The 11,966-nt window shown below is 37.6% G+C and overlaps 1 protein-coding gene across 1 annotated transcript in view; it reads left to right on the top strand.

The window, feature by feature from the left end:
• GART (phosphoribosylglycinamide formyltransferase, phosphoribosylglycinamide synthetase, phosphoribosylaminoimidazole synthetase) overlaps positions 1-11,966 on the top strand; it is a 33,782-nt gene that overhangs the window by 2,718 nt on the left and 19,098 nt on the right. The window contains exons 2-9 of the mRNA XM_010292914.1: positions 277-425; positions 4,683-4,778; positions 5,510-5,684; positions 6,379-6,490; positions 7,768-7,836; positions 9,830-9,955; positions 10,844-10,931; positions 11,347-11,432. Of these exons, the coding sequence (XP_010291216.1) occupies positions 281-425; positions 4,683-4,778; positions 5,510-5,684; positions 6,379-6,490; positions 7,768-7,836; positions 9,830-9,955; positions 10,844-10,931; positions 11,347-11,432 (897 nt within the window). The 5' untranslated portion in view covers positions 277-280. The remainder of the gene's footprint in view (positions 1-276; positions 426-4,682; positions 4,779-5,509; positions 5,685-6,378; positions 6,491-7,767; positions 7,837-9,829; positions 9,956-10,843; positions 10,932-11,346; positions 11,433-11,966) is intronic.

Raw genomic sequence — 11,966 nt, 5'->3', positions numbered from 1 at the left:
ATTCTGTGTTCTGGTGCGGTTCAGTCTTTGACGTTTTGTTTATATCATATCTGAATAAGTCAGTTACCCATTTTCATGTACATAGCGCTCTTTTTTTTTCTAAAAGCCAACAAAACTCATACAGAAATATCAGTGCCTGAAACAAAGTGACATCATTCACCTCTGTTAGGAGTTGCGTTGTACCCAGCGCTTAAAACCGTTGTCTGCAAAGCTCTTGCTTTCCTAACCTCACGCACCTAATTCTGGCTGTTTTGCTTGTGTTTTGGTTTTATGCAGACTAATGGCCGATCGGGTGCTTGTCATTGGCAGTGGAGCGAGAGAGCATGCGCTGGCCTGGAAGCTGGCCCAGTCCCCACATGTAAAACATGTGTTTGTTGCTCCAGGAAATGCAGGAACAGCTGACAATGGAAAAATTTCCAATTCAGGTAAAAAGAAAAAATACTGTTTTAAAATTTGATAACTCGACAAATAAGTTGCTCTGTTCATGGATCTGTTAATGTGAAAAGATGATAACAAGGAGGAGGAGGAGTAGCAGCAGCAGCAGTAGTAGTAGTAGTAGTAGTGGTGCTATTTTTTAAGGTTCTGGACATGTGAAATAGATGGTGGCAGTTAAAAAATAAGAATGTCTGAGCAAAACCTTGTGCAACTACCACTTGTTTTATATGATCTCAGTTGTGATGGCTAGTTCTTTGGGTGCGGGGGTGGAGGATGCAGCCAAAACTCCGTCTGTCTGATGCACATTCCTCTGGGAATACAGCTAGGGATAGCTGCAGTGGTTCCTGCTGCCCAGCAGCCTAGCAGGGAAGGAGTGATGGTTTCTCTTGATGTGCACTGCAGTTCAACAACTGGTTAGTGAACAGCTGAAAAATGATGAAGCAAATACCAGCACCTAAAGTACAAAGTTCACTACTATATTTTCAGAAGTGCACTGAAGCCCTGTGATCCGTATAACCTTTGATGAGAATACTTTCTCACCTGAAACGTTCAACCATAGAAAAACATTCGCTCCTTTGTCTTACTGACCTTAAGAAGTTAAAGTTATTTTCAAATGTTTCTCTCTTTGTACTGACCGCCTGTTTTAAGCTTCTAGCTTAACATGTTAAGCTCTGACTGGCTGTAATTGAAGCTATTCATAGTTACTAATTTTGAGAAATCAAGCTTAAAGTATTTCAAATTGAGCATCTGAAATTATGTGCTGCATTTAAAAAAAATACTGGTCTAAGGTGCTTGCCTGGAGGCACACATCAGTACAAAACCAGGGGTAATTACTCAGAGATTCCTGTCTTGTGTCATTTATGTAACAAGTCCTGAATTAGGTACTTCCAACGACCACCTTAAGTTTCCACTTTAAAATGTGATAACATGCAGAATTAAAGTTAATATAATATGCATGTGAACATGAATTATATACATCAATTTTCTGCATTCATATTTGTATGTGAGTAAAATCTTTTTTTGTTACCACCTCATGTGGAAACATGAATCTTGTCAGATTCTTGTACAGCAGGTAATTATCATCCTTAATTCCATTGGAATGCTTAATTACAGACTGCTTAAATACCTTTGTCCTTAATTTCTTTGACTAGACACATTATTGTAAGTAGTTTTTTGTTCTAGGTGGTCTCTGAGGGGAGGGCCCAAGGAAGAGCCTGACAGGAAAGTCATATGTTTCATTCTCACCCCAAAAAGTCAAACAAAAATCTTTATCCTTCTGCTAAATGGAGTCAATGCCAGTCTGCATGGCCTGCAGAATGTTAATTTCAGTATTTTTTCGCAAGTGGTGTCTTTTAAAAATTGATGTGTTTTTCTCTCACCTTGTTATTCCATAAAAAATACTGCACCCTCAGCAGTGGAAAATATTTGAGCATGCGTGTAATAATGCTTGAGCCAGGTCCATGAAATCTACCATGTGTACTAAAATCTTTTTTACTACACTATGGGCTCACATGTTTTTTGGGAGAGAAATCCTCAGCCAACCAGGAGACGGGAAGAATCTAGAATTTGTGAAGAGTTTGACTTCTTTGGTTTTTAAGGAAACAATTTGTCTTACTTGACTAAAATGTCAGGCATTTTAGTCCTGCCACTGGGGCCTAGATTTTAAATCAGGGGTGAAAATGGAAAACAGCTTTACAGAAGCATGTGAACCCTATTATATTGTGTGAGCCTGGGCTACTGCTACCATTGTTTCTTTTTTTTCGGTATAATCAAGATTTGTCTCTGAAAGTTCATCCTCCCTTCATGGTTCATGAGATTGCCTTTAATTAGCGTTGCAACTCTGATTCTCAGGTGATTTCTGAAACATATAAGAGTGAGTTTAAAATTACAAATAACCTTAAATCCTTCAAACCTTGCCTGTATCTAAGGGGAAAAAAAAAAGTTTTCTTGGTTAAATTGAGCCAGTAATCGTTTCTGACAATAAAGACAGATTTAGGTTGAGTGGCTAAATATAGTTTTATATTCAATTTATATATAATTAGCAGGGCAGTTTTGGTGACAGAAGCATACAAAATGGCTTGCTGAGTCCAGAGATAGACATATGTGTGCCTGTGAATGGACTTTAGCATCCTGACACCTCCTTCCATCACATTTTAGCTCTCAGTTTAACGTATACTCGTAAGCTCTAGCTTTGAAAACCTTGGTCCAAGGTCCTTTTGTCTGCTTTGAAAGGCATGTTTAGCTCTTGTTTTGAGAAATGAAACGCAGCTACAAAAATGTCCCCTTACAGTCTACATCCTGAGGAAAATTTTGTTTGGGGGGAAGGTTAAAGTTACGTATTAACAATGTGATTTATTCCTTTCCACTTATTACTAGGACATTTGCACATCATGTAAATTTTGTGCCATATTCACTGTTCACATCACTAGTAGATCAGGCCTGTGGCAAGATAATTTGGGATGAAAAGCGCAATCACCTTATGGGCACATTCCTTTCCTTGCTCCCCTTCACATGGATTAATCTCACGGGGAACAGAGATCATCCGTCTTCAGTGGCTCACCAGAGCTCCCACCCTCTTCAGTGGGGATCTGCTGTTCTCCAGCTGCTTTCACAACAGCCCCATGGGACTGAAAGACAATATTGACCTTTATGTTAATTAGTACTTTAAAGCCAATATATTATGCTTTTGCTCTCTTGTGAGCCAAAAGTCAGTTGGCATAAATTGCACACAGAAGTCAAAGGCTTTTACTTCTCCTTACTTACAAATATTGGTGGAACAAAATAATTGAACTGTTAAGTAGGTATCAAGGAGGTAATTTTTATTAGTATTCAGTCAGGTTTTTTCCCCCACTCCACCCAAACAGGGCAAATCTATAACCAAAATGTAAGTTTCAGATAGTTGCTTTTATGCCATCTCTTGGGCAGAAATGACTGCTTCTCTTGTGGAAGCAGGCAGTTTATTCATACAGCATGGCAGGAGTGCAGTGGGCACCAACACAAAACTGCATCTGTTTGTCCAGCAGAAGCAGCTGTATCACTGCCTCTCCCTTCTCTCTTGTCACTTCCCTAGAAGCAACCTGGAAGAGACCATCAGCTCCTGGCATGCTTGCCAGTATAGTCACTAACAGGACATCACAGACAAATCTTGAAGCAAAATAGTCCAGCTTCAAAGGAAGCATGATGGTGACGGGTTGATGGTTGGACTTGATAATCTTAAAGGTCTTTTCCAACCTTAATGATTCTGTGATTCTATGAGGGTCTCTGCTGTGCTGTACCGTGTTTCCTTGCCAGCTTCATGCCCTGATGGCTTAGTCTCCTCCCCACAGGGGCAGCCAATCCACGCTGGGCTGTGCTTACCGCTTTTTTGGCTCTCTCCGGGTTCGCGTTCCCGTCCTCTGTAGACCTTGGCTCTATTTATTCTTGATAAAAACAGTGGAATTGCATTGCCTTTGCGTAAATTTTTTATCATGAGACTTGACATTATTGTCTTTTGTGCCAGCATTTTCTTTTGTTTACATAGGTTTTAGCATTCCAAGTGTGGTCATATTAAATGTTTGTTTATGGAAAGATAATGGTCCTAAAAACCTAAGACCAAATATCCTTACCCATAATTACAGCACCTGCCCTTATTAAGTTCAGCCTAATATAAGAAAAAATGTTCAGATTCCCTTTTGTTTCAGTGGGGTCACAGTTTAATGTGGCAAGTTTTAGCTGTCACTACAGAAAGAAAGAAAAAAAGTAAGTGGTTGCAACCCCACTACCAGCCACTTGTTCCAGTCACCTACACCGTGCTGGCACAAACGTGTGTAAAGTTTTGTGGTGAATGTGCTCAGGGAGGAGAATGGCTGAAAATCGGTTGTTTTGGGTTTTTTTGGCTTGTGAGTTATTTTTCACTTGTATTCTTCGCGATGCTTCTTGTGCTGGCAAACAGGATGATCCTAGAGATGAGAACCATTTACTGTACGACAGTGTGGGGGAACATGAAACTTTTTTCCTCACCTTCAAGAGCAAGGTCGGCTTACAATGCCTGTCAAACTTTAGCCTTTGCGTGGGGGTTTGGTGGTGTGTTTTGGTCCCAGCTTCGTGTGTAAGACTTTATATTAGTGTATGCCTCACTCTTCCAAATTCACAGTGACCTGTTGTTTGAGAATGTGAGTGATGAAAATGCTCCTTCAGCATTATGTGATAAATAAGTGCTAAGCAACAGTAATGAATGCAGTCTTACCACCCTTTTGTATCTCTGACAGCTGTTTCAGTCAGCAATCATGCTGCACTTGCCCAGTTCTGCAGAGATCAGGAGATCAGGCTGGTTGTGGTTGGTCCAGAGGTTCCTCTTGCTGCCGGTAAGAGAAAGCAAGCTAAAAATCATAGCCTTCGTAATTTAGGAAGAAAAGTAAATTTTACTCCATATCTTCTATGCACCACTCAACAGTATCTGAGTGTCTTCAGTAGGAATGGAAACAGATCCTCTGTGGCAGTTTCCCTGAAATTCAGGGTTATGCTGTGATGAAAATGAATTTCTAAAGGTATTGTGTGAGCAATATAACAGTTAAAATGTCTTTAAATGTTAAGTTTCTTTTTAAGTGCTTGCAATTAGTAAAAGAGGTGTCAAAATGTTTCCATATAGGAACCTTAACTAGAGTTTTGATTTTCCTATGGAGTTTTCATTTCTTGACCTAGTAATAATTTGGAACTTGGTAAAAAGTAATTTATAAACCTGTTGATAATTTTTCTATTTTAACCTTTTACATGTTCAACAATTGCCATCTTCACAAAAGACTGATGTCGACCTTTTAGCTAAAAGCTATAATAAAACAAGGGGGGATTGTTGTCTCTTACCAGATGCAGCAGATCTTCTTAGCCCCAGATATTTCAGGGTTACCTGCTCCTGATTACAGTGAAAAATGCATCTTTTTTGCCATCCATCTGGTAAAATAGGCACTGGAAAGATATATATGGCTTATCATTCCTGACATACTTGTTCGAACAAATCAGTGCATCTGTAGACTTGGACTACATGACTCTCATAAATCATTTGGTGATTTATAGTATTTTTTTGTGGTGTCGTTTTTAGGAATTGTTGATGACTTGACAGCAGCTGGAGTAAAGTGTTTCGGTCCAACAGCAAAAGCAGCTCAGCTGGAGTCCAGTAAGAGCTTTACCAAAGCCTTTTTGGATCGTCATGAAATCCCAACTGCGAGATGGAAATCTTTTACTGATCCTAAAGCAGCATGTAGCTTTATTAACAGGTAAAATTCTTGTCATTTTAGAAATTTTTTTTTTTACAGTGCTAGGTATCCAAAACAAACAATCAAATGTTTACTAATGTGTCAAAACTTTTGGCTGTGATAAAACATGTGTAAAGGTTTTAAAGGATAATCTAACATGATGCTATCACACTGATAATTAAATGGTTCTTATTTACTGCTCTTCAATGAAAATAAAGTTCAGTGTTCAGTTTACAGGAGAATATAGGACCAGTTTGTGAGGTTTTTTTCAAATTGCTTATTGTGGAAACCCAGCTTGCAGTCTGATAGTCGGATGTTCTGCCTTCTTTGTACCTTTTCTCCAAAAATATATATTCTGCATTGGAGACTTCCTCAGCAAATGATGATCTACTCATCAGAATACAGTCCAGGTGAACCAAAACCTGAATTATTAAAATTATTATTAAAAAGGAAATTATTGTTAAAAGGAAAGCAAACTTTCAGAACAGTAATGAAATTTGGGGAGGGCAACAGGAAGCAGAAATCCTTTACAGGAGGCATAGCATAACAAGAGAAGCCTGGTTCTTACTTGTGTGTTGTTCAATAAGGTAAAACGGTTGCTATGAAACCTGGTAAGTATTTTATCTTTCAACTATTGAAATGTTCAGAATGCCTATAAAATATATTTGCAATACAGAGTGTTTACTGTTGAATCTTCTCTTCTCTATCTTTGAAGTGCAAATTTCCCTGCTCTGGTTGTAAAAGCTAGTGGCCTGGCAGCTGGCAAAGGAGTAATTGTGGCTTCAAACAAGGAAGAAGCCTGCAAAGCTGTTACTGAAATCATGCAGGTGAGTAGAAATGTCATGCACTAACTGGAGAAGTTCTCACACAAAATAAGTCATTAACCATCTCAGAGTCTCAAAAATATTCTTTATGTGTATGTAGTAGGAATTTGGCTAAAAGACATCAAACCTTTTGCCCATTACTTGGACAGCTAAGAAGCTCTGTCATATTTACTGCTCGAGGCAGGGTACTCTTTCTCGGCATAGTTTCTGTAGGCTAAAATAAAATAATTCTTAATGAAAACCCACACTTATTTCCATATAGATTTCCTCTTTTTTTTTTTTTTTTTTTTTTTTACCATTTGAGTCTGCTGCAATCAAACAGGTACTACAGTGCTGTAGTATTAACACCGTGATTGAGCTGGATCTTGACAAGCAACATCAGCTTTAGGACTCCAGTCACACAGAACTTAAATGTGTAGTAAAATTCTAGTGGAATTATTTCAAGTTAAGCATATATTTAGGTAGAGTATGCAAAAAAACATATTAGGACCATCAAAACCTGAAAAGAAGGAAAATTAAGCCATTTCATCTGAACAGTTAGGTACATAGAGCTGGAAAATAAGACACACAGAGGTCAGGTCCTCAGCTGGTGTCAGCAGCACAGCATCTTACAATTCAGTGGAGCTATGCTGACTCATAGGAGACATTATCTGACACACTTGTAGTTCAAGAGTCAGAATATAGGGTCTGCACTCACATTTTGTTGTGTATGGTTTGTGTGTGTATGGTTATTGGACACATATATGTCTTAACAAGTGACTTGATGTCTTGAACAAAAAAAATGTGCGTTAGAGAGTCTTATAGACCCAAAAATTACCTTGTCAGTGTGTGTTGTCTGTTCTTAATGGCCTAAATATGCAGTCAGTGTTCAAGCATTGCATTGGAATATGAAAATATTGCCCCCTTCCAGTGTATTCTGTAGAACTGCACTTTCTTATGAAATACAAGTTCAGATTATAGACTTGACAGTCATTACTATTACTCTCAGTATCATGGGTGCAAATTTCAGAAGGTAGAGCATGAGGAATTGCTTAGTAAGTCATAAATATAATCTGCAATTTAAAAATATTCAAGCATAAAATCTGCATTTATTTAAGAATAAACAGAAAAGAGGAGCAAAGATTTTACCATTGCTGACACACCCAGGATGAAGAATGGATTAATAGACTCAAAACCATGCTGTGTTTTTCTTGCTGTTTTAAAAATATTTTTTCTTGTTGCATTTTTGAATATTTTAAAATAACTAAAACAGAACTTAAGAGGTTTTGTTTTTACTGTAGGATAAGACTTTTGGCACAGCTGGGGAAACTGTGGTTGTTGAAGAACTTCTTGAAGGAGAAGAAGTTTCTGTAAGTGTGCATCTCACTGTAATGCTTTGATTATACCTGTTCTAAACTGTTTAGGAAACACTACATAAGTACCTACAGCAGAGATGTGTAAGATGTTACTTAAATTAAAAATAGTTATCTGTTTATAAATAAAATTGCATTAATTAAAGACAGATGTGTTAAGAACCAAACTTCCTGCAGTCTGTTAAAATAATGCAAATTAAATAAAAATAACTCAAACAGTAATCAGCTGTTGCCATATGGGGAAAAAAAAAAAGCCTTAAAATTTTTGAGTATCACTGAGCGTGCAGTTCTATGTTATGATTTCTCTGACAGCAAAAACAGTGTAAGTTGTCCTGTCCCTTCCCTTCCATGTTGCTACCTCTTCACTGCTGTTTGCTGTTGATTCAGTTGTACTAGTTACCTGTTCATGAAGCTGCAACCTAAAGACCTTTTTTCAAAGAAGTCAGCACCACCACCTTCCATGTTCTCTGTGTTCTGGTTTAGAGCCCAGTGCCATTTGAATCAGTACAAGTAACAGGATGGTTAAGTGCAGAGCAAGGCAAAGGAGTGGTTGAGAGTAAGGGGGGCTGGAGACTTTCTTTAATCAGTTTTGCTGATGAAGGGAATATGTTGAACTGTTTCAGGAGGGAGCGGTAAACTCATTTGGACCAAGGGAACAATCAGCTCAAGACAGGTGCAGGCAGGATCCTCTTTAACCAGTTTCATTGCCAGAGAAATCGCAATGTGGAAGTGCACTTGGGGACAAAGGCTGTTGAATGATTTGACAGTGTTGATTTTCTCTGCAGATGTAGAGAGAACATTTCCTTCATTTTAAGCTGATTCAGCTCCTTTGTTTAAAAATGTATATCTGATTTAATTAGCGGAGTGTGAAGGAGAAAAGGAGAACTAGAGCCTAGGTTTCGAGGTGGCAGGGGAACTTGACACTTACATCACACAAAGTAGAACAGCCAAATACCAGCTCAGGTTCCCGAGTCCTGGAGCTGGAACTGACTTCTGCTGGATGTTGTGAACATTCATCTTGGAGGTGGTGGTATTTATAAAGTACGTGATCACCTCCAACTATTGCCAATCTTTTCTTCATATTGGGCAGGAAACCAGGCTACGCAATTAGATGTGCACATATTGGTCATCCTTACTCTTTCATGGTTGGCTTGACATTTTTAGGAACTAAGGGGTTATCCAGATCTTCATTCTCTGGTGGAAAATATGTAATGCTCTTAGTTAGTCCTTAGAATACTATCAGACTTCCTGTAATATAGTACAAGAATATAAACATGCAGTTGAAAGGGTTTTTTTCTATGGTGGCAGACAACAGTGAAGAAAAAATACTGCTTGCCTTGCCTGTCAAAATAATTCACCTTCTGCAAATGACTGTAGTTTTTAACATATTACTATTTTGGAATTTTTGGATTTTGTTGGGGAATCCTTGCTTGTTTTTTAATTAGCATTATAAAAAGTTTTTATGAGTACTGCTAGTAGTAGTTCAGATAGTGAACATCGTCATCCAGTTACAGAAGATGCCAGCAGGCTTGTTAGTATGAAGATATCAAGGATAAAAGCATCTGCTATAAAAGTAATTTATAAATAATTCAGAAGTAAATAGTTTTATCAACAAGGAAGAGCAAATCTTGAAAGGAATGTAATGCCTTCCTTCCGGGGCAGGGGGGAGGAAACGGGAGGGAAGAAATAGCTTCCATCGTGGAGTATTTTAATTGTTTTTCTAACCTTTGAGTATTTCTTTTCAGCACAACTACTGATGTTACGATTTTTAATATGTTATATTAAAGTTAATGTCTGTAGGAAGGTCATATAAACTGAGGCTTTGCTTCCTGGGAGACAAGGGAAATGTTTAGAAGTTTGTTTTATCAGGGAGACAGAATTTATGCTTTTAAATATCCGTTTGCAGCACTGAACATCAAACATATTTGCACTTTTTGCACTTTAATTTTAATCATAGACTGGGGTTTTGATTATTCTCCTTGTTTTCTAGTGCTTATGTTTCACTGATGGCATCACAATTGCTCCCATGCCTCCAGCCCAGGACCACAAGCGATTAATGGATGGAGATGAAGGCCCTAACACTGGAGGGATGGGAGCTTATTCCCCAGCACCTCAGGTAAAAATGTATTGACAAGGAGGTGTTTCGCTAAAGCTGTACTACAGCTCTAGTATTGAAAATACGTGTGAATTTTTAGTTCCACTATGATGAGCAGGAGAGTGAAGAGAATGCGCTCTTGTGGATGGAAAGATTTGCCTAAAACAGACATAGTCAAGTAAAGTTCATAACTTAAATTTGTTTCTCTAAAGAGGAGGATATTTCTGCTGAATTGCTTTTAATTATAAAGGTGGAAGTGTCATTTCAGCACCTTGTATTTTGATTTGGTTTTTAAGTGTTGTAAAATACTGATTGTTAGAACTAAGTGCTTAAAACCACTTTTTTTATCTTGTGCCAAACTAAGCTAATGATGAGGTTAGTTCACTTGCTGTACTTCAAGGCAGTTTGGTTTCAGTTTGGCAAGGAACTATTTGCAAAAGGACTGACTTTGCTTTCTATTCACCTGTGTCATGGCCAGAGATTTTTCTTTTTTAAGTTAAAAAAAATTACAGGTTTTGTTTGTAAAGAAAGCTATTAATCTTGTTTATTGAATAAAATTTAATCATTGATCACTGTACTTTCCAACCATGATTTGTCTTTGGGAGGCCGTATCTAAATGCTGGTATGTCTGTGCAAGTGGTTTGTTCCAGTGAAGCCAGTGGGATTGCTTGCACATGTAGATCTAAGCATGGAAAAGTGTCTGAAGAAATGCAGATGGTTGTTTTAATGTTGTGGTATGTTGTCGAGGAGGGAGAAAAAAATATTAGGTTTCTGTTGTATGAAACATTTTGGAGTGAGCAAGAGACCATTCAAGTGTTCTGCTTGGCTCTTAAAAACACTAACCATCACAGTAGGAAAAATCATGCACTCTCTTTTTACAAATGCTGTTTTCTAATCCTGTTTTATTAGATTTCTGAAGATTTACTGCAGAAAATAAGTGATACTGTTCTTCAGAAAACTGTTGATGGCATGAGGAAAGAAGGTGTCCCCTATTTTGGTATGTACAGAATTTTGGGTGTTTTAAGCATAAGGAAAAAGGCAGGTTTTTTACTTTGTCGTCTTTATAGGCCTAACTCACACTGTAGGTTAAGGAAGATAACTTTGATCTATTTGGAATCTGGGTTTAGTATCAATGGCTTGATTTAGAGTCCATTGAAATCAATGGATATAATTTAGTTAGTGGTGGATAATCATCAAGTAAGGAAGAACAGAAAGCATAATGTTTGAAAATAAGATGCAAAATTGTAACCACAACTATTTCTGCCTGATATATTTTTAACATTTCTAAAGTGGTAACATCCTACTTTTAAATTAACACAGGTGGCATAATTTTTAACACTATTGTGAATAGATTCAAAGCAAATGACCAATGCAGTTGCTTAGATAGCTTTTTATATAATTTTTTATTCCAGGTGTGCTTTATGCTGGGTTAATGCTTACCAAAGATGGACCTAAAGTTCTAGAGTTTAACTGCAGGTTTGGTGACCCAGAATGTCAGGTGAGTTACTTTGTAGGAAGATACAGTTTGCCATTATGGGAGGAGAAAGTCTGTTAGCATCTCCCATTATTCTTAACTAACTTTTGGATGAATAATTAGCTAATTGCACTGAGATTTAAATTACTTGGTTTGCTTATTCAAGACAGAAGGTCTGGTATGAAATTGTTCCATTCCAGAGAAGATTTCAGCACGTTATACTCAAATATGGGCTTTACAAGGGTAAGCTTGAGTGAAACTCAGCACTTTCCTATCTTTTCTGGAATGGATTGGAATTTTTTTTTTTTTTTACTTTATTAAAGAAGTGAACACTTCTTTTCCCCACTCCCTGTTGACAAGTGGAACAAACCCCTTCATTTCTGTTCTTCAGAACCGATAGGTTTCTTTGGCCTTTACGTTTTGCCCTCCATATGTAGCAGTTCTTTTACCCATAGAAGGTATCTTCAAGGAAGAGTATTTTTAAAGGTACATAGGTTATGTATATATGTGTGAAAATACTTATTTAATGTTATTTTTACAGTTGCATTAGTATTTAAA

Source organism: Phaethon lepturus, unplaced genomic scaffold (assembly GCF_000687285.1).
Source record: "Phaethon lepturus isolate BGI_N335 unplaced genomic scaffold, ASM68728v1 scaffold958, whole genome shotgun sequence".
In the NCBI taxonomy this organism is placed as follows: domain Eukaryota; kingdom Metazoa; phylum Chordata; class Aves; order Phaethontiformes; family Phaethontidae; genus Phaethon; species Phaethon lepturus.
Note: the sequence above shows the minus strand (reverse complement) of the source record. Positions and strands in the feature narration are given on the sequence as shown.